At 47.8% G+C, this 24,154-nt stretch overlaps 1 protein-coding gene across 2 annotated transcripts in view; it reads left to right on the top strand.

The window, feature by feature from the left end:
- LOC119437628 (set1/Ash2 histone methyltransferase complex subunit ASH2-like) overlaps positions 1-24,154 on the top strand; it is a 162,531-nt gene that overhangs the window by 72,174 nt on the left and 66,203 nt on the right. For both annotated transcript variants that reach the window (XM_049660748.1, XM_037704621.2), the window contains 2 exons: positions 1,342-1,419; positions 17,978-18,067. In XM_049660748.1, coding sequence (XP_049516705.1) covers positions 1,342-1,419; positions 17,978-18,067 — 168 coding nt within the window. The remainder of the gene's footprint in view (positions 1-1,341; positions 1,420-17,977; positions 18,068-24,154) is intronic.

The raw sequence follows: 24,154 nt of genomic DNA, 5'->3' as shown, positions 1-24,154 counted from the left end.
CTTCGCGGCGGCGAAGTGTGTAGCCTCGTTAGCAATGCTTAGAACATACATAAAGTGATATTGAAAGAAGAGTCAGGAGTAATTTTTAATAACATTGTTTTAAATTGCTGCGTTACAAGATAATAAAACGTGCCACATCGCAACAACAAGAACAGCAAAAAACAAACTACTCTCGCTCTCGGGCTGTTCACGACCCCGCCGGATAATGACTGCGCAGTTGTTTGGCGGATCGAGTCGTTTTGACTGTTGCTGGTGAAGTTGCCGTCGTTGCCAGCGCTTATAAAGGTGAATTGTAAATGTTGTTTTTAACAATAATAAACTGTTTTCGTGCACACATCTTTATATTAGTAAATATATGCTTTCCCGTCTGACTCCCGGTTGCCATGGCCATCAATTTGAAAGAACACTTTTCTTCCTCGTGTAGCAGCGCACCGCCAAAGTGACACTCAGCGCGCTGAAGTACACTCGCTCAAAGTGCACTTTACTTTGCCCGTGTGGCCTGGGTATTAGCCTATGCCTTGGTGGCGTGATTAGCTTGAGTGTCCCAGGTTCGATGCAAGGTGAAGTGGCTTCCTCCTTAAATCTTTTGCACAAATTTCATTTTATTGTTAGCATAACATGATGATCCTTACTAGAGGAGCTGAGGCAATGGCCCATGACAACAACTTGCAGCAACCCCACGATGGCAGCTGGAAAGTCCTTGATGTAGCTTTTGCTCCGTGTTCAACTCATTTATGTTAAGTATGCTGGCAGAGCACTTTGGACGGTAGTTAAAAGAATGCAGTAGCTTTCTTTTTCTTAATTAAGATTATATCTGAGGACTGTGTAAAAGGCAGACTTCACATTTTAACACATCAAGGGATTCCAGAAGCTAGTATCTTCATGCATCATGTGAGTTTTCATGTCTTGAAAATTACATCAAGTTAGTCTTCATTAGCTTTGATTGTTATAGTGATTGATGTTAACAATACCAGGGCAGTAGCAGGAATTCTAAGATTTCAGGGGACTGGTGGTGATAGCTGGTAGTTGCAACGAAGGTGTGAACGGGGGTCATTTGGTAAACAGTCACCTTCAGAGGTGACTGTTTCCAGCATTCATTTATGAACGCTGGACACAGAAAGATGTAGGAAGGAGTCTGGGGTCTTTCTTGTGTTCATGAGTATAGTGGTTGAAGTTAAAGGTGATGCGTAACTTTAGTGTTTTGCCTGTAAATATAGTAAATTGAATCCTTTGCTCTTAGTTCTGCTATGAAATGATAACACATTCTTACTTTGTTGCATGTGACCCAGTTTTAGTGATTTGTTGATTTTTAGAGTGCACTTTACTTTTTTTTTTCTCCAGCGCCCCAGTTGAAGCTGTCAGATGACCGTCTCAGTGTGACTGGGGAGAAGGGCTACTGCATGGTCAGGGCAACTCATGGTCAGTTCCTTGTTGTTTGTTATCAGAACAAGAGTTTATGCAGGCGAGGCTGCACATCATCATCATCATTTAATAACCCTTAAAGGTTGGGGTATTACATAGGGAGTAGCATACGTGAGATAAAGCCAAAAACAGTCATGTGATGTTAAGAAAAAAAACACATACAGTTTAACTGGATACAACTTGTACAATGCAGGTACATACAGCCACAAAGATTACAACTACTACAATGCAAGGAAAAGGTACAAAGTAAATAATGTAAAATATGTTAAGCAGCAAGACCGAAGTTGTTTGTTAGTAATTGCCAAAACTTGGATTGGTTACGTTCCATTACTATGTGGTCAGGTAAACTATTTGATTACTGAATAGCTATTGGCAGAAAAGATTTGTTGAAAGCGTTTGTTGAACCATGAAGACACTGCAGACTGAGGGAATTGAACAGACGACATGAAGTGCGATTGTGTCGTGTAAATGTCAGAAGTTGTAGCGTAAGCTTTTCAAACAAATATAGATAAGAGATTTTGTGACGATACCCCAAAGGATGAATGTTGAGGGATGACATAATGTTACTGACACTTAGCCGATAGTCATATTTAGAAACAATAAAACGGGCTGTACAGTTCCAGACAGCTTCAAATAGGTCAACAAGGTAGGCTTGATGAGGGTTTCATATTGCTGATGTGAATTCCAGTTTTGTGCGGATAAATGTATTGCACGCCAGTTTTTGGAGTAAAGGAGGTGACAATGACAGGGACCTTCTAATGAATCCAACAGATTTGTTAGTTTCAGCAGCCAGATTTTAGATATGTTCTGACCATGTAAGTTTGCTGGTGAAGATAACGCCAAGGTACCTTATGAGTGAACCTGCTGAAGGGGGATAGAACGCAAGGAATAAGGAAATGAGACTACAGTAGTTGCGTTATCTACTGTGCCTCATCCTGGTATTGACATCTTTTCTACAAACAGCATGTGGTTTGCCACAGCCACTCAGAGCTTGTACGGCTTGTCCCTGTCAGCTTCTAAAATTCTAGAAAGGTATATAATTGGAGGACTCAATGTGAGTGGAACCAACCACAGTAGCGGTTGTATTTCCTAGTTATAAATATTTTCTTTCCTTGGTGCCAAATTACTTAATCAGTGAGAATTTGGCAACATTTTGATGATTGATTTCAGTACTAACGCCCCAACTAGAAGGCTTTATTGTAAAGCACATTCAGGAGCGCTAAAATGAAATGTTTCTGACAAGTCAGTTAAGCTAGGCATTCAGTGCCCCTTTCTTTTTTTTTTTCAACAAAAGAAAATAGCTCCTGGAAGTGAAAAAAATTGATGCAGCCTATGCCCACATGCCACAATTTTAGTTCTCACAGACGGACACTCAAATGCCATAGTCTGTTACATTTTACATTGTTATCATGATAATGCTATGTGTTCATTTTGGCCTTGAAGCAAACGTTGGTAGCTACTGGTGCAATCTGTGCAGTGTGTGGGATTTTTTGCCTTTGCCGTGATAAGTTGTACTGAAAGCAGGGGCCGGAAACGCCTTATACCTCACTTAGGACACTTGGTTCCATGCTGATACGCGGCGGCAGCGCCGCCTCCATCAAAGGCAGTTGCCAGATATCTTACTGGAAAGAATTCACAAACAAAACAATGCCTTCATGATGTCACTGATGAAGTTAGAAGGTAGAGGGAGAGAGCGCGCAGCCGGGAGGAGGAGGGTTGTCGCGGAATCCCTCCTTTCCTACTTCGCATGCAAGCGGGCTGTGTTCGTGCTCTCTTGCAGGTCCGCTAGCCGCGCAGTGACATCGGCCAAATTGCGGAGCAGAACCCGCTGAAGTGTGCTGTGTTTAGGAAGTGCTTTCTTTCTGCCATGTTTACCTTGCAAGTTGCTATTCATTTTTTAAACCACTGGGACATGGCTCACACAAGCCAGTGCCAAGCAATTGCGATAAAGAATATTTATATAGCGAACATTTGTTAATTACCAATATTTGTGGTTGATATATTACATTTAGACATTTCGTGAAGGTATTCGCTTTGAAATTCCTAACTTGTGGTTATGCTTAGGGCTACGCTTCAACTAGTCCACAGATATAGTGGGGGTAGCATGAAGAAAATAACTTCATGGCACCGTCAATTGTTAATTTTGTTAATGTGTTGTGAAGTAGAAACCAATGTGAAAATTATTAACCAGCATGAGTTTGGTCACACAGAACTTGACTATCACGTATGTTATGACGGCGCACACATTTTGTGGCTTACAGAAAGAAGGTGGAGTACAACACATGTATTTCATTGACAGTATGTATTTCATGACAGTATGGCAGCTGGCGCCATCTTGTGCATGCTGCGCCAACATGCAATGCTCTCCGTGGCTTTTGCAATCGGCACACGGGCAGGACGTGCCGCACCTCGTGGTAATGGCAGCAGATTCGAACTCGCATAGGCAAACTTTTCGCCCCGTATCGGTTAAGAGCAACTCAGGAACGCAAATTTCATGATTATTCTGCATGAAAAACGCCGCCCAGAAACAAAATGTCGAGCGTTATATCCGATATGCTGTGAATAACAAATCGTTATACAGTAGAACCTCGCTGTTACGTTCCCGGGTGCTGCGTTTTCCCGTATGTTACGTCGTTTTCGGCCAGTTCCGGCACAGCTCCCATAGAACCCAATGCATTGGTAACCCCGCTGTTACGTCGCAACTGTGGGACCGTTCCCGCATCATACATTGCGAACTGCCACCCTGCGCCGGCCTGAGCGGCCATTTTGACTTTTCATGTCACTTGGCTTGGTTGCTTGACGATGGCATTGGTCGCCCAAAGTGCCGGGGGCGACACTTATGACGTATTTTTGGTTTCCGCCAGCAAAAGTATGGCCCTTGAGATCTGTATTTGCTATCTAAAGATGGTGTCTATGACGCGTTGCGGCCCTAAAATTGGTTTTGGCTCATAGATGTTCCATATAAAGTCCAAGGGCGATAACGCCATCGCCGCGCGCCGTATGTTGTATGTGTGAGTGAAAGCGTGCGAGGGAGCCGACGACTGCGCACACTTTCACACGATCGCGCACAATAAAAAGAAAAGCAGGGAGGAAGCACGCCTTCTTCTGTTGCACTCGAGGCACCGGCGAGGGAGCGAGGGGGGGGGGGATAGCGGGCAGCGTTGTGCATCAACTGTGTATTGCGTGGCGGCGCGCGGTCGCGCGGGCAGTGTCGAAAGCGATCTGCATTGGGGGCAGAGTTTACGCAGTGTAGTTGCGTCGGCGGCTTGTAGCTTTGTGCGTGCTGTGTGTTCTCGGTGCTCAGTTTGCGTTGAAGCGATAGACAACAGCACAAAGGTCACTTCGTTCGCTTCTGCAGCGGCGCTTAAATTCCTCACGCCAGCGTTTGACAGCGCGTGTCCACGCTCATCGAGTGTGATGCGTTCATGTTTGCCTGTGGGCGCTGACTCCATGCTTGTTAATATAGTTAACAAGCGAATGTTTACAAGTTTATACAAACGATAAAACTACTATTCTTACTTTGTATAGCTGTCTACTAATTTGCTATCGCAATCGATACTTCGGCTGTTGGGTGAAACTACGACTTTTTTTTCACAAATAAGAATTGTGTGCAGTTCAACACTACTCCCATTTCTCAATTTTTCCTGTTTCCTGGCTCTTGCGTTTCCCTGCTCTTACATTACGGTCCCGTGAAAAACGTATCAGCGGGGTTCTATGTATATGTTTTTTTTTTCACATAGCCCTAATGCATAATTTGATACTCTTAAGTCGACACATCGTTATAACCGACATATTGTTATATGTGGTATCGTTATAAGTGGACTGCACTGTATAGTAAAGAGTGAACAAAATGTATAGCCCAACAAACGTGCACTCAAGCCCTTGATTACAAGTATTTGACCGACAGCAGATGGGCTTTCGTCATGACGGCTCCTATGTCAGTTTTCTCAGGATTGTACAGAACTGGTTTACTCTTGCAAAATGAAAAGCTGCTCAGAAAATAAAGTGAAATACTTTTGCTTACCTGCTGTCATTAGGAAACCTGAAAAACTTGGCAGAACTGGAATTTCGGGTGTTTGTACACCACACAGCAGTGCCACAGATGTGATGCCCCGATTTAGCCATCTTCGTCTAATGCTTGGTTGACCTGGTTTCCTGCGTCTTCCATTCGTTGTATGCCTGATCAAGCCTCTCTGTCTTTCCCATCTTCATACTTGGGACGACAACTGAAGCAGGCGACCAAGCACGATGCGACTTATATCGCAGAGCGAGTGGCAAGGGTGAGCGGAGGCAAGCTCGATGTACGCACAAAGACGACCACTTCCCACGCTTCGCCTGATTTAAAATTCACAAAAAGGGAAATAAAAAAAAAAACTTACGATGTCCGGCAACCACTAGGAGCTCGCATGTTCCTTGAAACCGAAACTAGCTTTGCCTTCGGGGGGCTGCTGAAATCCTTGTCTGTGAAGGCGCGTAAGAGATAACTGTTACAGTATGTCGATGACAAATTGGGGACCAATGAAATCGTGATATTATGTCATGGCTTTTACAGGCTTTCTTTTTTTCTTTTTGCCCGAGAGAAAGAACGAAATTCACATAAACCCTAGCCTGCCCAAAAACAACTGATTTCACAACTTCTGAGTATTCTCTATTTTTTAATTTCTCAAAAACTAAGCTAATCAGATTTAGTTGGCTTGGCCTATAAACACAAGGACTCAATACCGAGATGCACACATGTGGTCGCTTTCCCCTAACCTAGACTGTAGTTGTCTTTTGAAGGCGTTGCACGAATTTCCAACTTATAAAGGTGATGCCTGCACTCCCCATATACTGTAGCCGACCGATTTTCCGGACTTCGCGGGGACTGAAAAATAGTCTGAAAAATCAAACAGTCCGAAAATCCGAACAGTCCGAAAAAATTACTCACCCCCCCCCCCCCCCCCAAGAGGAAAAAATTGAGGCTTGAGCACCTTAAGAAAAATGTCGCAGTTTCGCCCAAAGGGCAGAGCATCAATTGTGATAGCAAATTAATAGACAGCTATACAAAGTAAGGATGTTAGTTTTATCGGCCGTATAAAGTTATAAATATGTGCTTACGAACTAAATAAGCACGGTGTCAGTGCACACAGGTTACATGAACACATTTCACTCGATGACTACAGAAACTAGTTAAAACGCTGAAGTGCGAAAGCGCGCCAGAAGCAGCGGGCAAATTGACCTTCGTGCTGTCTATTCTCTCGCTTCAATGCAAACGTCGAAAAAAAACAAAAAAACAGCGCATGCGAAGCTACTGGCACTCGACACACGCTCTTTGTACCTGTAGCGCCCACCGACGCTGCTAAGCGGGAACGCTAAGGTCAGCGCTCTCGGCCGGCGCCTTGAGGCCGGCTGCGACTGACGAGAAAAATAAAGTTGGGTGGCGCGTGCCAGCGGCGCAAGCACGGCATGCGCTAGTCCGTTCTAAACGTCTGCTGAGCTGGTCCTCTTGGTCGGGCGCTTCGCGGCGACCCCTCGGTTTCTTACATTGGTGACCTCGACGTCAGCATGCGCCACCATCGCCTGATTGACAGCAAGGTGCGCCTCTCCATCCTTGGCGTTCTGTCGGCTGTCGCTCCCACTGGCATCTGCACGCTGATCCCATCATGCCCGTACGCTCGAATCCTCGAAGACTTCCCTGAGGTAACAAGGCCCTGCAATTTAAATCAGCCTCCCAAGCACAGCATCACCCACCACATTGTCACGCGGGGTCCACCCGTTGCAGCCCGTCCGCGCCGCCTCTTGGTGAGCGTCTGGACATTGCTAAACGGGAATTCGAGCACATGCTCCAGCTAGGTATTATTCACCCTTCGTCCAGCAGTTGGGCCTCCCCGCTTCATCTGGTGCCCAAGAAAGAACCGGGTGACTGGCGTCCGTGCGGTGACTACCGGGCGCTCAACGCTCACACGGTCCATGATAGCTACCCCCTTCCACACATCCAAGATTTTACAGGCCATTTGGATGGATGCAAAATCTTTAGTAAGGTGGACCTTGTCAAGGCCTATCACCAAATCCCCGTTGAGCCGGCCGATATCGCGAAGAGAGCCATTACTACACCCTTCGGCCTGTTTGAGTATGTGCGCATGCCCTTTGGGTTACGCAACGCAGCTCAAACGTTCCAACTATTCATTGCCGAGGTAACACGCGGCCTCCCGGCTGTATTTGCTTACATCGACGACATCCTTGTCGCAAGTCCCAATCCACAAGATCATGAGCGTCACCTCCGGGAACTCTTTCAACACCTTCAACAATTTGGCCTGGTTGTCAACCCCCAGAAATGCGTATTTGGATCTTCCGAGCTCGAGTTTCTGGGCCACCACATTTCGGAGCTGGGAATTCGTCCGTTGCCCTCTCACGTCCAGGCCGTGAAAGACTTCCTAGCACCCACTACCCTACGCCAGCCACGTGAGTTCCTCGGCCTGGTGAATTTCTCCCGACGTTTCATTCCGCACTGCGCTGAGCTTCTACACCCACTGACTGACCTTCGCACGACCAAGGGCTCCTCATCTGCGATTTCCTTGTCTCCCGAAGCGGACGCTGCTTTCAGGGCTGCTAAACAAGCCGTCGCTGATGCGGTACTTCTCGTACATCCGAGAGCTAACGTGCCAACCCGCATCATGGTGGATGCTTCCAGTGTGGCCATCGGCGCTGTTCTCCAGCAGAAAATCAACTCCGAGTGGCGCCCACTGGGTTTCTTCTCTCGGAAGCTCCAACCTGCCGAGACTCGCTACAGCGTTTTCGGCCTCGAGCTGCTCGCCATCTACTCCACCATCCAGCACTTTCGGCACTTCTTGGAGGGCCAGCCATTTTATATTCTAACGGATCATAAGCCTCTGGTGTATGTCTTCCGTACAAACTCTTCCAAATACGTCGCACGTGAAGTTCGTCAACTGGCCTATATATCGGAGTTCACCACGGATATCCGGCACATCAAAGGCACCGACAACGAGGCAGCTGACGCACTTTCACGCATCACCTCCCTCGGCACTTCTACATCGACTGTGGATTGGGAAGGTCTAGCTCGTGCGCAGATGGAAGACCCCAAGCTGCAAGCGCTGCGTGACCATCCCCGTTCCCTCCGTCTACAACTCGTTCCTCACCCGTTTGTGCCTGGCTCCCTCTGGTGCGACATGTCAGCTGCTACACCTCGCCCCTTCATTCCGGCTGCCTTCCGTCGTGCGGTGTTCCAATCACTTCATGACATCTGCCATCCCAGCATCCGAGCCACGCAGCGCCTCGTTACACAGCGGTATGTCTGGCCAAGCATCAACACCGATGTTCGCCAGTGGGCCCGCTTGTGCCTCGCATGCCAGACCGCCAAAGTGACCCGCCACATGAAGACTCGCACACAGTCGTTCTTGCCCCCTGGCTGCCGTTTTGACCACGTCCATCTTGATTTGGTTGGACCACTTCCTCACTCTCACGACTGTCGCTACATTGTCACAATGATCGACCGCTTCACTCGTTGGCCCGAAGCCGTACCCATTCCGGACATCACTGCGGAAACGGTCGCCAAAGCTTTTGTTTCAGCATGGGTTTCCCGCTTCGGCTGCCCCAGCATTGTGACAACTGATTGCGGCCGGCAATTTGACTGCACACTCTTCACTTCACTCAACCGCCTGCTTGGCACTAAGCACTGCCGTGCCACTGCATATCATCCCTGTGCCAACGGCATGGTTGAGCAGCTCCATCGCCAGCTCAAGGCTGCACTCACTGCGCGCCTGGATCAAGAGCACTGGGTCGACCACCTTCCTATGGTGCTTCTCGGCCTACGTGCCGTCCTTCGTCGCGACCTTGGCTGTTCCATGGCCGAACTCGTCTACGGTGCACCCCTGCGGCTTCCTGGAGACTTGTTCGTTTCGTCGGCCCCCTCGCCCCAGCCGCTACAGTACCTCCAACGCCTACAGGACTGCATTCAGCACCTGCGCCCCGTACCGCCTCTATCATCGGACCACAGCATCTTTGTGCACCCGGATCTTGCGTCCTCGTCCCATGTCTTCCTCCGACGAGATGCTATCAAGGCGCCTCTTACACCCTCCTACGACGGACCGTACCGTGTCCTCCACAAGACGCAGAAGTCTGCCACCATCCTATTGAACGGCCGCGAAGAAGTCGTTATCGCTGGACCGCCTTAAACCAGCCTACGTCGAAACGCCTCCCAAGGAGCTCCCCGCGGATGTCGCTGGCGCACCCGTCGATATGCTTGACACCAAGACAGCCCCATCTCTGCCTCGTCGACGAGTACATTTCGCCGTTCCGTCTAGGCGAGGGGCCCTGTAGCGCCCACCGACGCTGCTAAGCGGGAACGCTAAGGTCAGCACTCTCGGCCGGCGCCTTGGGGCCGGCTGCGACTGACGAGAAAAATAAAGTTGGGCGGCGCGTGCCAGCGGCGCAAGCACGGCACGCGCTAGTCCGTTCTAAAAGTCTGCTGAGCTGGTCCTCTTGGTCGGGCGCTCCGCGGCGACCTCTCGGTTTCTTACATACCCATCCCAGATCGCTTTGAAGATAAGCCCCCTGCGGGCGCACACTTCAGCCACATAGCAGATCGCTTTCAAGATACGGTGCCTGCGCGGCAGCTCTGTTGGCAGCAGCCGCACGAGCTGAACGCAGCTACCCACCGTCTCCGTCGCCTTCTCCCCGTGCCTCGCGAGCGAACGAAGTCCGCGCGCCTCCGGCCACCTTCCTCTCTCGCGTGAGCGAGATTAAGTTGCGGTTGCCGGCTTACCCTCGCAAGCTTTCACCCGCACACAGCGTACGTCGCAACCGAAACTTAAAAGAAAAAAAAAACGGAAAAAACCGCCTAAGTGATTATGACGATAGTGCTGAGCTGACCGAAAAAAAAAGTGAGTGCCGCTTTTTGGAACGTTTTGTCGGCCAAGGAGAGCGGGCATGGCCTCCGAGACGGGAGGATAGCGTGCGTCTACTAAATTAAATCTTGAAGGCTATAGAGAGGGCCACTGGAAGCCAAGCCAGCGGAAAATTCAACATGGTGGCCCCCAAAATCGGGTAGCGTGGCTCGGAGCAAGCGATTTAGTCCGGAAAATCGAACATTGGCACCTAGATTCGTCCGAAAATCGGTCGCAAAAATGCATTAGCTCTATGGGAAACCTAACGGTACATTTATGAAGTCCGGAATATCCAACAAGTCCAAATTTTTGGTGTCTGAAAAATGCGTTGGCTACTGCATGCTGAAGACTTCATCCTGCAAGTGTTAACACAAACAGGCAAGGGTTATTGTTAAAATTAAATTCTGGGGTTTTACATGCCAAAACCACAATATGATTATGAGGCACGCCGTAGTGGGGGACTCCGGAAATTTGGACAACCTGGGGTTCTTTAATGTGCACCTAAATCTAAGTACATGGGTGTTTTCACATTTTACCTTCATCGAAATGCGGCAGCCGTGGCCGGGATTCGATCCCGCGACCTCGTGCTCAGCAGCCCAACACCATAGCCACTGAGCAACCACAGCGGGTAAGGGTTATTGTAATTACATTTCGAAGTCAACACATCTGAGGAAACCCGCATAACGTTACCTGTTGAACTTGACGTCACTGCGACGTCATGACTCTGTACAAATTGTACAGATGTCATTTCTCCATTATAATCAAGGCACAGGGGTGTCATGACGTGAGGTGGTCATCTGCCCTGATATGGCGCCCTGCCCTGCAACTGTCACGAAGGTTATTTAACGCTGAGCGAGGTCTTTAGTTTGCCACTAAAACAAGCTACAGCAGCCCCTATTAAAAAACATTTTAGGTGCAAGTTTACATGATGAAGTACATGTTAATGCAGCATGTCATTTTCCTCTGACAGTCTGCGTGCCAACAAAAGCGCAGCGGAGGGGTGGTCAAGTGATCCTTCAGTGTAGGGCTTGTTTATTGCCTGATATAAAAGCCCTGAAGTACTGCTTGAAATTTTCATGCTCTCTTCTCTCAACAATACACACAGGTGCCTTGCAAAGTTGGGCGCCTTAGTGCTTAAATGCCTAGATATAGACCTTTTCATTGGGCGAGGAGGAAAGGGCGCGCGATAAGCCTTTCCTCCTCTCTGGCTTGTGCGAGCCGGCGCGGCGCGCCTTGAATGTGTTGCCGGTTGCGCGCTGCGGAACGATTTGGAGGTGTTTTAGCAAGTTCTGAGTGCAATTTACGGGATGTCAGTTCTTACGAGGTCGTCGAACAACCACTGTGTAGCCTTTAGGTGCAGCAGTCGCTGCAGTATCTGGAAATTTCTCTTGGATGTGGTGTGTGTATGTATTGTTAACTATGTTGGATGTATCGGTTTTCACTCGACGAAGAGTTGTTGTAAAACATTTGCATCAGCCACCGGCATCATTCTCACGCATTTTAAGTCTAGTAGACTTCAAATCACTATGTCTACGTTAGCCTCCTGCAAGAGGCCGAAGGCTTTGCTCACCACAAGGAGCACTGCGGTTGGCAAACCACATGATACATGCAATTGCTTCGTGCTTAGATCGGCATTACCTTTTTGTCCTCTAAGGCATAATATACAAAGGGGATCGGATAAAGAGAATCCAGCAGCTATTTGCAAGGACACAAATTCCGTAAGATGGGTGAATGCATCGTTTAGATCACTGAATTTATGAGACTGAAAAAAAAATAAGTTCATATGTTTTCCTTTTGCGGCAAAATAGAACAGAACACGGAATAACGACGCAATAAGACTTCCCATGGTCGTGCCGCATGCTTGGACCATACGCTATATAGAACCAACAGATCTATAACACAGCATTTAGTACTGCCTCGGACGCTCGCGCAGTCTGCAGCTGGTCGTTCGACCACTCGAAAAGTGTGATTCACACTGTACGGTATGCGATTATTATTAACCAAACTATTTTATTTGTGGGCGGAAACCTTGCCCAGCAAACAAGGTAGTCGCCCAATGTATCTACAGATAACAAGTTGAACACTTGTCAAAGTAAACAGCACGACTTATTCTCCAGCAGAACGGCACTCACGCTGTTAGGATCATCAAATGTCTCGCAAATACTCGTTGCAGCTAAACCAGAGCTTAGAATTAAAGTGCTGAGAATGCTGCAGTAAGGTAACATTCGTGAAACGAATTTTTAGAAATACCTAACCTATATCCGAGGCTGATTGTAAGCTCAAACATACGCGCACACCTCGCGCTGGGTGCTCCGTCCCCGCCCTAACGCCACCAGAAACTTCAGCCGCCTAATTACTTCATACTTAAATTAATTCACTACGTCTCACAGGACCATTCCCCACGTAGAAGACGCCATTTCATACTAAATAGACCGCGTGAGTGCAAAAAAATTCACCACAAACTGCCGCCGAGTGCATACCATAGCGTACAAGCCGGGCGTTCGCCCAAGCCAGCATGCCAACTGCCCATAGATGGCGCCACTGCCTACGAAATGGCGGCACCCATGAAAAAACGGTCTATAGCTGCCACAAAGAAAGCAGACATGGACAAGAGCAGACGTGAAGGCATTTGTTTTTGTCCGTTTTTGTTGTCCTTGTCTGCTTTTTTCGCACTGGCTATACCATGACGTAAGTATTACTTGTTATAGTGTAGTATGAAGGCGAATCAGAAAGTCCTTGGCCATAGTTTTATTAGCCAAAATAAGGTACATACAGCTAATTACAAATATACATACTATTCTACGTACCTTACACTGTTTTGCCACGTAGTCCCCACACCGGTTCAGACTTTTGTCCCATCGCGGCACTTAACTTGAGATGCCCCTGTGGCAGAATGTTGTCGTCAATCAGCGACCTGCACGGCCTCCCCGAACTCTCATTGTCATGCAAGTCTTCATGGCCTTTTGCAAACTCACAACACCACCACCTCACACCTCAAAGTGAAGACACCTTTCCCCATACGTGGGCTGCATTTCCCTGTGGATTTCGACGGGCGTTCGACTTTTGCTACATAGAAAACGAATCGCACTTCGTTGCTCGTAGGCCATGGACGTGTGAAGCACAACCGCTATCTTCAACAACTGACAGCAATGCTGTGCCGCAGAGCTACCAGGAGATAAAGCCAGGCCGGACCAAGAAAAGTCAACCTCTGGGAATGGATATGTTGATTTCGCATTTACAGCCGTAATGTGGCTAAAAAAAGACAAGGGGCAAAGACTTTCTGATTCGCCCTCGTATATTACACAATCTGCTATTTTTGTCATGTGCCATGGTTAGTGGCGGCCTGCGTCATTAGCAAGTGGCGAAATGTTAAGGCATGTAACATTGGTGCTTACCGTCCATCACTCAGCAGGTTTGCAAGTTCAGTCCAAGAAATGTGTCCGAAACCTGTTTTTAAAGTGACACTAAGGAGAAACACTATGCAGTTCAACCTCATTATAACCAAGTCGCATGGGACACAAAAATGTCTTCATTATATCCAATAATTCATTACATTCGTGCTGTATCAAGGTTTGACTGTGTAGTATATAGTATAATGAAGTATTAGTGTACGGGGGAATAATTTTTAAGTTTTCCAGAATTAACGAAAATCGCCTGTTGCAGATAATTCTAGTCCTTGAGCCGGATTATTCAGAGAGGTGGACATTACTCGCACGAGAAATCAAAACATATATTCAATTATATAATGAAAATTCACCAATAAACTTCTTAATTGATTTACGATACATATTGCATTTTACGAATTGTAGCTGGTGAGCTTGCAAGGCGTATTCACTTGGAATGGATTTCCAGAATGACAGTACTTTGGAAATATGCACCATCCAACTCGACGTAAAAATGTGCTGTTGTTCCACTTATTTTTTAACAAAAAGGTCTTTTATGCTTTGAAGCACAAAAGTAACTGGAACGCCGATGTACTTCGTCCAGTGTTGTACACATTTCTCTAAAACAGTAATGAAAGGTCGTTCCTCGTTCATTCCCAATATTGAAACGAGTTCCCGTTACAAGTTCCTTTAATGCGAAAGGAATGCGTTCCAGTTACACTTCGAAAATTGGAACATGTTGTTACATTAACGGTACATTTTATGATACTTTAATTAAAATAGCAATTTAAAACTCACATTGATCTACTTATACGAATTTGAACATCGCCGGCAGCAGATTATCTGGAAATTAAAAGAATCCAAAGCGCTCCTATAAGAATTTTTTTCAAGGAGCACTGGACATACTGCAGATATGTCTAACTGAAACTTCGGTGCTCATCTATTACAAGTGCAACACATATGGCACTTTCCACTTCTGTCTTCAAATGCGCAGTCAGGATACTGCGTGTGCTTCAGATGTGCAAATAGAAAGTTACTCACATGCACCCATATATATAAATTTCTTGCTCAAGAAACCACATCGAGAGAAACAATACATAGGCGTTTAATGAATGCTAATTCAATATTGCAGTATGAGTGGGAAAAAGAAATGTCGAGAATACATATTCGCAACTTAGTTAAGTCCCTTGTTTGAACTCAGCAAGAGTTGCATCTCGATCTTGGTGTCTGACAGATGAACCTGTTTTTCAATTGAAGCTTGTATTGCCTCACAAGTGTTGGTGGCGGTGGTGGTGTCACGCTAAAACCCTATCGAAAACGGGTCGAAAACTCGCATCTCACTCCCTTGGTATATATAGTGGTCGCGATATACGACGCCTATAGAACGCCGCCTGTATACGAGCGGCGGGTTGCACGTCAGCACACAACAAACGCAGAGATGCAATCTGTGTTTATATCGTGCGTCTTGCGCAACGCTGTGTTGGCGCTGCAATCGGGAGCGCGCTTATGGCGCGCCCCTACAGTATATACCAAAATTGGCATGGAAAGGTACGAATGTATGACTAACGTGACTGATAGGTTATGACATCAATAACATCACAGGCTTGTCAGTTACGTCACAATTAACGATAATAAAATCACGTGTGGTGCATACCCGCGTAAGAGCCAGGGACAAGAAAGAAAGGAAGAAAGAAATCACGTGGGGCTCATACCGAGGCCGCACATTTCAGCTCTGCTCCCAAGTAGAGCTGGTGTGGGGAAAGCTGCGTGGATGCCAGATCACATGATGCGCTCAACCAATCAGGGTCATTTGGTGTGTCACGAGGAGGGAAAGGAAAGGGGCTTGGCCAACACCACCTAGATAGAACAAGGCCTACGCACTCCGATCCGTGACGCCATGCTACCTGGCCTGACTGCCACAGAATCTAATGGGGATGTTCCCGTGTAAGCAACAGTGATTTTGACGTCACTGCTTTTGTCACGCCAGCCTTGACAATGGAAATTTCGGGCCAGGTAGCATGACGTCATAGATCGGAGAGCGCAGGCCTTGCGCTGTCTAGGTGGTGTTGGCATGGCGCGCGATCTGCCGGGCTTCCCTCGTCTCAGATCAGTTCCGGCGTCCGGATGGGAGGGCCGCGCGTGGTGCGTTCTGCTGAGGAGCAGGCTGCGTTTTAGCGACGGCACCGCGAACTCGCTCGGGAAAGGGCTCGTCGTCCACGCGCCGATTTCAGCGAGAGGGCCTCCGAAGCCCAGGCGAAACGTCAGTGAAGAGCCGCGGACCCCGAGTTGCGGAAGCGCAATGTTGAGCCCAAACGTCAGCGAGGAGCCGCTGACCCTGAGTTTAGGGCAAACGAAGCAGAACGCCTGCGACAGCGTGGTCTTGCCTCAAGCTTCGCTTACCCCCCATTTTCTCGACAGGGGAAGGGCTGGTGATTTTTTTTAATGTTGAAGAGCCGTTCCACCGAAATGCTTGAGGGCACTGCCGTGCTATACTTGAAGAAAAGTTGGTTCAATCCCTCGAAGTTCATCTACGACACCGCATAGTCAACTGGTACCAGCAAGTATCGCGACAGCTCATCCTGTGCCTTGGCTGGAAGGGTTTGGTGCCCGTGAGGACTGGAAGCTTTCCATCCACCGCGAAGTCCCTCGAGTGGCGCTGCGATCCTGACGTCATGGTTCCTTTGCGGCAGGCCAGCATGGAGGAAAGAAACTACAGGAGGGAGCGTCATGTGACAATCTTGAAGCCTAGTAATAAAAAAATACAGCGGAGAACTCACGAAAAAATGCCCCACAGTCACGTGACAGGCAAGCAATATAAAGCCCCTATATATAAAAAGTAGCGCCATCCACTTCCCTCCTCCTCCGTTCCACTATCGCGCTCGGCGCGACCAGCGTGATCGAGGCGCGATATCGACAGTGGCGCCGCCTGTGTCGGGCCTGCCGTGGCAGACGACAGCTAACGCGCTACCAGAGGAAATCCGAGGAAAACTTCTATCGTGCCCTGCGGAGAAGTTTTTGAGGGGCGATTTTGCTTCGTCTGTCAGTAACTGGTCTTAATAATGCCGTTTTGGAAGTAGCAACGCGACGATGCGAGACGGCGCAAATATCATAGTGTGCAGCAAGCGTTTGCGCACGCCGGATGAAAAAAAAAAAAAGCCTTTTGCCCTCGCCTTGTCGGTTGCGGCAACTTAAGTTGCAGCAGCATGCCATCACAACGAAGTTCTTGTCCCTGACACGTTTGATCCGTTTGTGCGTACAGCACTTTCGTCGCACAGGCCCAAGAATGGCCGTCTGAGCGCGCTGGAAAGAAAAAAATATACAAAAGCGCAACGCGTGCTTTCACGTGACACGGATTGGCCAATGGGGGAGCGGAGGAGGCTGGGGCGACAGGAGACGGCAAGGAGGAAACGCCGGGGTGAGTGCGGTGGCGGCAAGATCTAAGAATGGCGCTACTTTTTATATATAGGGGCTTTAAAGCAGTAGTGTTCCTTGCGCCTCACGTGGTTGCCCATCCGCCCTGCGTGATGTGCTGTGTACGTGCGTGCGACTATTCACTGCCCTGGAACGTTTACAGAAGCGACGCTGTTCCCTCAGCCGTTCCTTCATAAACATAACGCATTACCGTTACAGTTCCACCGACCCTTAATGGAACAGTGGCGTTCCTCCATTCCTCCCAAAAGGAACTAGTTCCAGGAACGCCGTTCCGTACAACACTGACTTCGTCCCACACTTTTTGGGAAATAATGTATCGAAACTGGTGTAATCCTGGAGATTCATTTCAAGTGGATACGTCTTTCAATTGCACCAGCTCTAGTTCGTAAATTGCAATATGTGCTGTAAAGTAAATAATTAATACGCTTTTTGTGACTTTTTGTTAATTAGTTGAATGTGTGTTTTGATTTCCCATGCTAGTAATGTCCACCTGTTCGAATAATCTAGCTCAAGGAGAAGAATTATGCTATCTGCCATATGCGATTTTTAAAAATTTCGGAAAACTTAAAAATGATCACCCCGTTTAGTTGTGCAATGCATACTTGCTTGTGCAATAAAGATATAAAAAATGAGGGGAATAGATGGAAATGTGTGATCAGGAAGGAAGTAAAATTTGTTGATGTCTTAATATTATAGCAGTTGGCTCTCTTCATAGGAGTACAAATGTTAGGCTAGGTGAGTAAAGTTCTCTCACAAGAGCAGCGTATGAGTGTTGGAGCACTTCTACACTTTTGTCAGGGAACTGTAGTTAAAATATCATCTGATACCAACACTGGCCTTGTTGTTTGTGCCTTGCAGGTGTGGAAGAGGGCACCTGGTATTATGAAGCTACTATTGAAGACATGCCTGAAAACTGTGCCACTCGTATTGGCTGGTCTCAGGAGCTTGGTAAGAAGCAGCAGCTGCTGCATTGTCCTCCGTTTTTTGTTCGTGGCATTGTCTCTGTTTTTGGTTACTGTGTAGTTCTTTAAAGAAAGTGTCAAGGTTATAAAGGTTTTCGGAAAACACTAACTTTCGGTACAACGTCCATTATATCGCCAAACGGCAATCATAAGATACATTTTCTGTCCAATAGATCCCATTTAAGGGGGGAGGAGGGGATGAAAATTAACTTTTTTGTTTCTTGGCAGAAAGGGCTGCAATTTGGCACACACGCTGTACATTGCAATAGAGAGGGAAATCTAAAATTTCATTAAGACATCTTCATTAGTTTTTGTTTTATAAGAATTTACAAAAGTTTACAAGTTCCTTGCTCGTGGAAGGCCTGGCACTGTAACAAAACATGGTACGGAACTGGGAATACTTTGTATGTTTGCCCAAATGTCTAATCTATATCAAGACAGTGTTAAATTTTTTTTTAGTGCCCTCATAATTTTTTACTTAACATGACATGCTTGTTACTTGTGTTTCACTGCATAGAGCTATGTAGTTATTCTGAAATAAATAAATAATGGAAAAATAAATGAAAATTTCAAGACTGTCTTGATGTGCAGCACAGTTTATGGATCACAGCAAAACAAACTGGATCAAAATCGGCTTAGCCATTGTTGTGCTATGTCACCACGAGCGAGGTGACTGACAAAAGATAAACACAATTGAGAAAACGAGCTGCAAAGTTTTGCAAGCAGTGCAGGTTTATTAGAACACATCAGGGCGGTAATTTTTGGCATCAGTGCTGTCAAGCATCTTCTTGCACCTTTACCTCTTCGTTTGGTGGACTTCGAAAATTTCATGGCCTGGCTAGTCCATCAAATTGAACTTTCGTTCAGTTGCGGACACCGCGCGGAGGGAGTCGCGCACGCTGCATGCTCGTGCTTCTGCCGTCACTGCTGACACGAAACGCAGCTTGAGGCGCGTCTGAATAGTGCGCCGTTCGGGCGACTATTTGTCCGGTGAATCTTCGGTTATCACACTGTAGCTCGTCGACGGTTGGGGCTCGCTCGGAGGCGGCGTTTCCGTGTCGAACAATGCATGAGAAACTAAGTACACTGTCTTTGCCGGTGATGGTGACCTTCGACCCGCGTTGATACGATGTCGGCTGATTCGCGCAGATATACGCCGAGGCACGGAAGCTTCCGTTGGTGCGTCTTCCGTCGACTGCGTTATCGGTACCGATGGCACAGGGCGATTGTCGGTTTCGCTGCTTAAGTCACACGGTGGAAGATAGCGCAGCACGTAATCCACAGTGCAGGATAGCGTAGTGCATTCAGTCGGGTGCTCCTCCGCTTCTCCCGCTAATCACCGTATTTTTCTCGCCGTAGGAGGCTTGTGCTTCCGTGTTCCGAAGGCGTGCTTCGTCCAAATTTTCTTCTCCAACAAGCGATGATCCATAACTGACCTGGGCGCTCTCAGAAATCCGAATTCTGCGTGTCAAGTGAAGACGCCGGCGTGGTTTGCGAAGCAGACAGTTGCGGTTGCCATCTTGCCTGCTGCCGCAGCAGTGAACAATGGGGAGACGCCTTTCAGCACGGCAGCCAATCTGAGGCCCGCTTTCATCGGAGGGCCCGTGTGACTACCTCCAGCAGACCCGCGCTTCTTTTGTGTTTGTGCGTTTGTTGCAAGAAGGTGACGACCGATGAATTGAGAAGCGAAGCGGCGAAACTTCGAGCTTTCGAACGATACCAAGATGGTGGCGCTCGGTAGCGGGAAATACAAGATATGGCTCCGTGAACTGCGGTGATTTGGCGCGATCTAAAGCTGTTTTCTTGCCCTGCGCACTGACAAATTAATTTTTTCGGGCACTTTTAGTGTGTTTTCAGCCAAACCATTTCGATACAGCGTAGATTAGGTGTTGCAGTTACCAAAACGTGTGGTGTCCAAAAATAGACTTTTCTTGCGATTTTCGCGATCAGATCCCCGCATCCCCCCTTAAACAAGGAAAGGTGCAAGGCCCGTGCAATTGAGAGCAGTAGGTGCCCACAATGGCAGCTTCCCTGCAGTATTCGCCTGCCTGTGTCACGTGAAAATGCAGCCGCACACTCGGTTTCCTATTCCAGTACCAGGAAATCTCCTTGCGACCTGTCACACGTCCCCATTCACAGCTGTCGCTGCCAACCCATTGCGATAAGCATCTTCACCTGTCTGTTTTACAGCACGTGTGGCGTAAGAAGCGTAGTGCACAAGTTTATAGGAGATAACCCAAACGCACCACTGTTCCCTGCTGCAGGCAGCACGAAGTGGGTGCCATGTTTCACTCTGGCGGCATCATATTCCAGCGCTGCCCACCAGCTCGATTTTGTTTCCCATCGCCATTTTAAAATGACAACACACGTGTTATGTCGCTCAGGCCCGCAACAATTCTCGCTGAGTGGGTACATCAAAACTTCCAGCCGAAATGCATGCCAAAACGCTGCTGACCCAGGCTGAATTCAAGGAGCGTGAACGTTTGCTTGCTGAAGCCGCAAGAAAGTTGCGCCGCACTTTTTGGACTGCTTGAACCCCACCAGATCGCAGGCATTACGTAGATGCCAACTACAGTTGTGTCTGCTGAATGTTTTAGTGACTTCAGATTGTACATTTTTCCAGGGAGTATGTTCTTTCGTTTTATTTTTTTTTAATTTTGTTCCCACAATGGGAACCATGTGGTGTACTAAGCATGCAGTACTAAGTGTGCAGCTTGACTTCAGTTGTTTGAGATTTGTGCTGTTTTACCGAGATGGTTTAGGGCTAGAGAAAGGCATTTGCAGAACTCCTGTTTTGCATTGGTGTGAAATCTGTAGCTTTGTACAGTGCAGACAATGAAGCCGAGGGAAGCATAGGTGAAATCACGAGTGTTCTTTTATCTGTCATAATAACGAAAGTAGAAGAAAAGACAACTTGGCCAAATTGCCTGCTTGTAACTTCATGTAAAAAAGTGATGCCTAAGGTTGAAAAGGATGTCCCACATCCGCCGACATGGCCATGAGTGGCACTGGCTAGCACTTCCAGGATTAGGTTTACTGCACATACACAACTATTCAAGAAAGTCGACGGGAGAGGGGGGACATTGGTAAAGCATCACGCACGCCGTATGGTGGTCGTGCGTTCTACTCTCACTGGTGGCAGTTTGTTTTTTCTTGCATTTTCATTTCCCTTATTATTATTACAGTCGAAACCACTTATAACGATCCCAGCTATAACGATATATTGGTTATAACGACCACATTTCAGTGCATTTACGATTTTTCGACCCTTCGTATGGAAACTGCTTCCAGATACAGTAAAAGCTCGTTAATTCGAATTTCACGGGGACACTTAACGAGTTCAAATTAACCAAAATTCGAACTAACGAAAGTGATTAAGAAAAGGCCACATCTGATGACAAAAAAAAGGTAGAGCACCTCTGGGTACATTTATTCGCCAAAAAAGTCCGTAATGGTTTTGTGCTTTTTGCCTCTGAAAGCAATTGCTGCTGCTTTATCTTCCAGAGCTCGAAAGAGCGGGGAAGCATCGTCTTCGCCTTCTTCGAAACTGAAGAAAAGCCGGGCGTGATTCAGTCCGTCCATCACCGGTGCCAACGAAGGTCGTACCGGTGTTTCACAAACATTATCTTCATCATTCGTGTCGTCATCATCCACGGCTGGTTTTTCGTCTTCGCCGACGACTTGGGCGATGATTTCATCATCGGTCACGGCACCGCAGACCACCGCACAGCTGTCGACATTCACGTAGTCGCTGAAGTCCACATCGCTGAGCACCCCCCGTACATGAACCAGAGCACGGACGTCCTCTTCAACTTCATTAGCATCTGCGTTAATAGCTCCGAAACCACAGTGCCGGAAACAATTTGCTATTGTTTCTGTGGTTACCTGATTCCAGGCACGCACAAGCATGTGCAGGGCTGTGAGCAGAATCATGGTGTAGCTTTTCTCATTATCGGAGTACAGGAGCAACTTCTCGAGAACGTGGTGTCTATAAAAGCTTTTCAAAATTTTTATAAAGCCCTGATCCATAGGCTGAAAAGCCGCAGTGGTGTTAGCCGGAAGAAAAACGAGCTCAATGGTTCTCTATTCGATTTCCACCTTGTGCGCAGAGCAGTTGTCGACGAGGAGGAGAATCTGCTACTTGCCGAGCTCAAATTTTCGGTCGAGTTTCCTCAGCCACTGCTTGAAAAGCTCGCCCGTCATCCAGGCCTTCTTATTTGCTCTATAGTTGGCCGTCAGCGTGCGGATGTTCTAAAAACATCGAGGTTTTTGTGACTTCCCTATCACAAATAGGGGGAGCTTCTCTGTTCCAGTCATGTTGGCCCCGAGCAACACCGTCACACGCTCTTTGCAGCGTTTGCCGCCTGCGCACACGTCCCCCTTGTACGTGATCGTTTTGTCGGGTAAGAGCTTAAAAAACAAAGCGGTCTCGTCGGCATTAAAAATATCAGAGGGTGCGTACCTGTTCCGGTGGTCTAGTAGCGCACCATTCCGCCACACGGTGCAGGTTTCTGCATCTACGGCTTTGGCTTCGCCGCACACATTGCGGAATACGAGGTCGTGTCTGTCCCTGAAGCGGTGAAACCATCCGTCCGAAGCGGCGAAGTCAGAGACGTTCAGACGTTGCACGAAATCAGCTGCCTTCGCTACGATGATGGGGCTACTCAATGGGATATCCTGACTCCGTTTTTCCTTGATCCATGTGAGGAACGCTGCCTCCAGGTCCGGGTGCTTAGCTGTACGAAGCCTTTTCCGATCCTTGGTGAAAGTTTCAGCTGCGTAGGAGTCCTCAATCGTCTTCTTATTCCGGATGTATGTCGACAGCGTGCTTCCCGGTATATTGTGCTTCTTGGCGATTTCATTCTTACTCTGTTTCCCTGCAACCACTTCCCGCAGAATTTCCAATTTCTCCTTCAACGTTTTAGCACGGTACTTTCCTCGCAACGACATAGTGGCACGCGAGCAGTGTTGGTCTGCGACGAACGCGTACAGAACAAAAGAGAGCGACGGCGCACTCGTCGGGAATGGCCGATCTCGGGGTTGCCACTAAATGCACTGCGTATCCCACTGTCCATGACGATGCGGCAGAGCATTTGCGAATAAAGGCAAGTGCTGCCCCCTAAAAACACGCGATGATGATAGTGTATGTCGCGCCATCTGTCGCTTAACAGCAGAGACTGCGAGCTGGTTACGGCAGCGCGCAGTTCGAATTATCTGTGGCGGGCTGAATTAGCATTCGAAATAACAAGCTTTTCAATACATGGGGCTCTCTGGAGCATGGTCGGACTGTGCCACTTAGTTCGAATTATTCGAAAATTCGAATTAACGAGGTGCGAATTAACGACCTTTTACTGTATAACAAACATTTTTTAAACGCTGTACTGCTACAACGAACACTTGAAACCCGATCATGATAAAAAGACGGCACACGCAAAGTCCCAAAGCACGGAAGCACAACTGAACTGGGCGCACGACAGCGCACGCCCCGCTCCAGTCCAACCGTGACGATGATATGGCCTTCGAGATGAGTGAGCGACCGCTTCGCGCGGATTTCGGAAGCCGTGAAGGTTTGTCTTTCCACCGTGGGTACAACGGCCGCTCAAGTGTTCCTGTCGACGCGGCCCTACGGGGCCCGAGTCAGCAAGAACGCTGCACCGCGTGCTGCCATCACACAGTAATGTTTCAAAGGATCGGCAGTTACTACGCCATTATCAGATCACGGTTCGGCAGCGCTTCGTTTACGCATTGAAGATTGCTGATAACGGTTCGCGGTGACGTTTTAACTTTCGAACATTGTTTTTTTTTAAGCCTGAAGCAACATAGATGACATAAATTTACCGCTCTTGTGTGGCGGACATGCAGTTGTAATGCCAAAACAGGGTGCGTACAGGTCCTTGAAATCCTTGAAAACCCTTGAAATTGAAAAGTGCGTTTTCAAGGCCCTTAAAAGTCCTGGAATTTTTTTCCGTCCTTGAAAATCCTTGAATTTCGTGAGCAATGCACTCTGATATTGACATTGCGACCTCCTTTCTGTTGTAGATCGGCGTCGATCTAACAAACTCCCCATGTCCGA

This window comes from Dermacentor silvarum, chromosome 1 (genome assembly GCF_013339745.2).
Source record: "Dermacentor silvarum isolate Dsil-2018 chromosome 1, BIME_Dsil_1.4, whole genome shotgun sequence".
NCBI classification, from domain to species: Eukaryota; Metazoa; Arthropoda; class Arachnida; order Ixodida; family Ixodidae; genus Dermacentor; species Dermacentor silvarum.
This window is presented reverse-complemented; position numbering and strand designations above follow the sequence as displayed.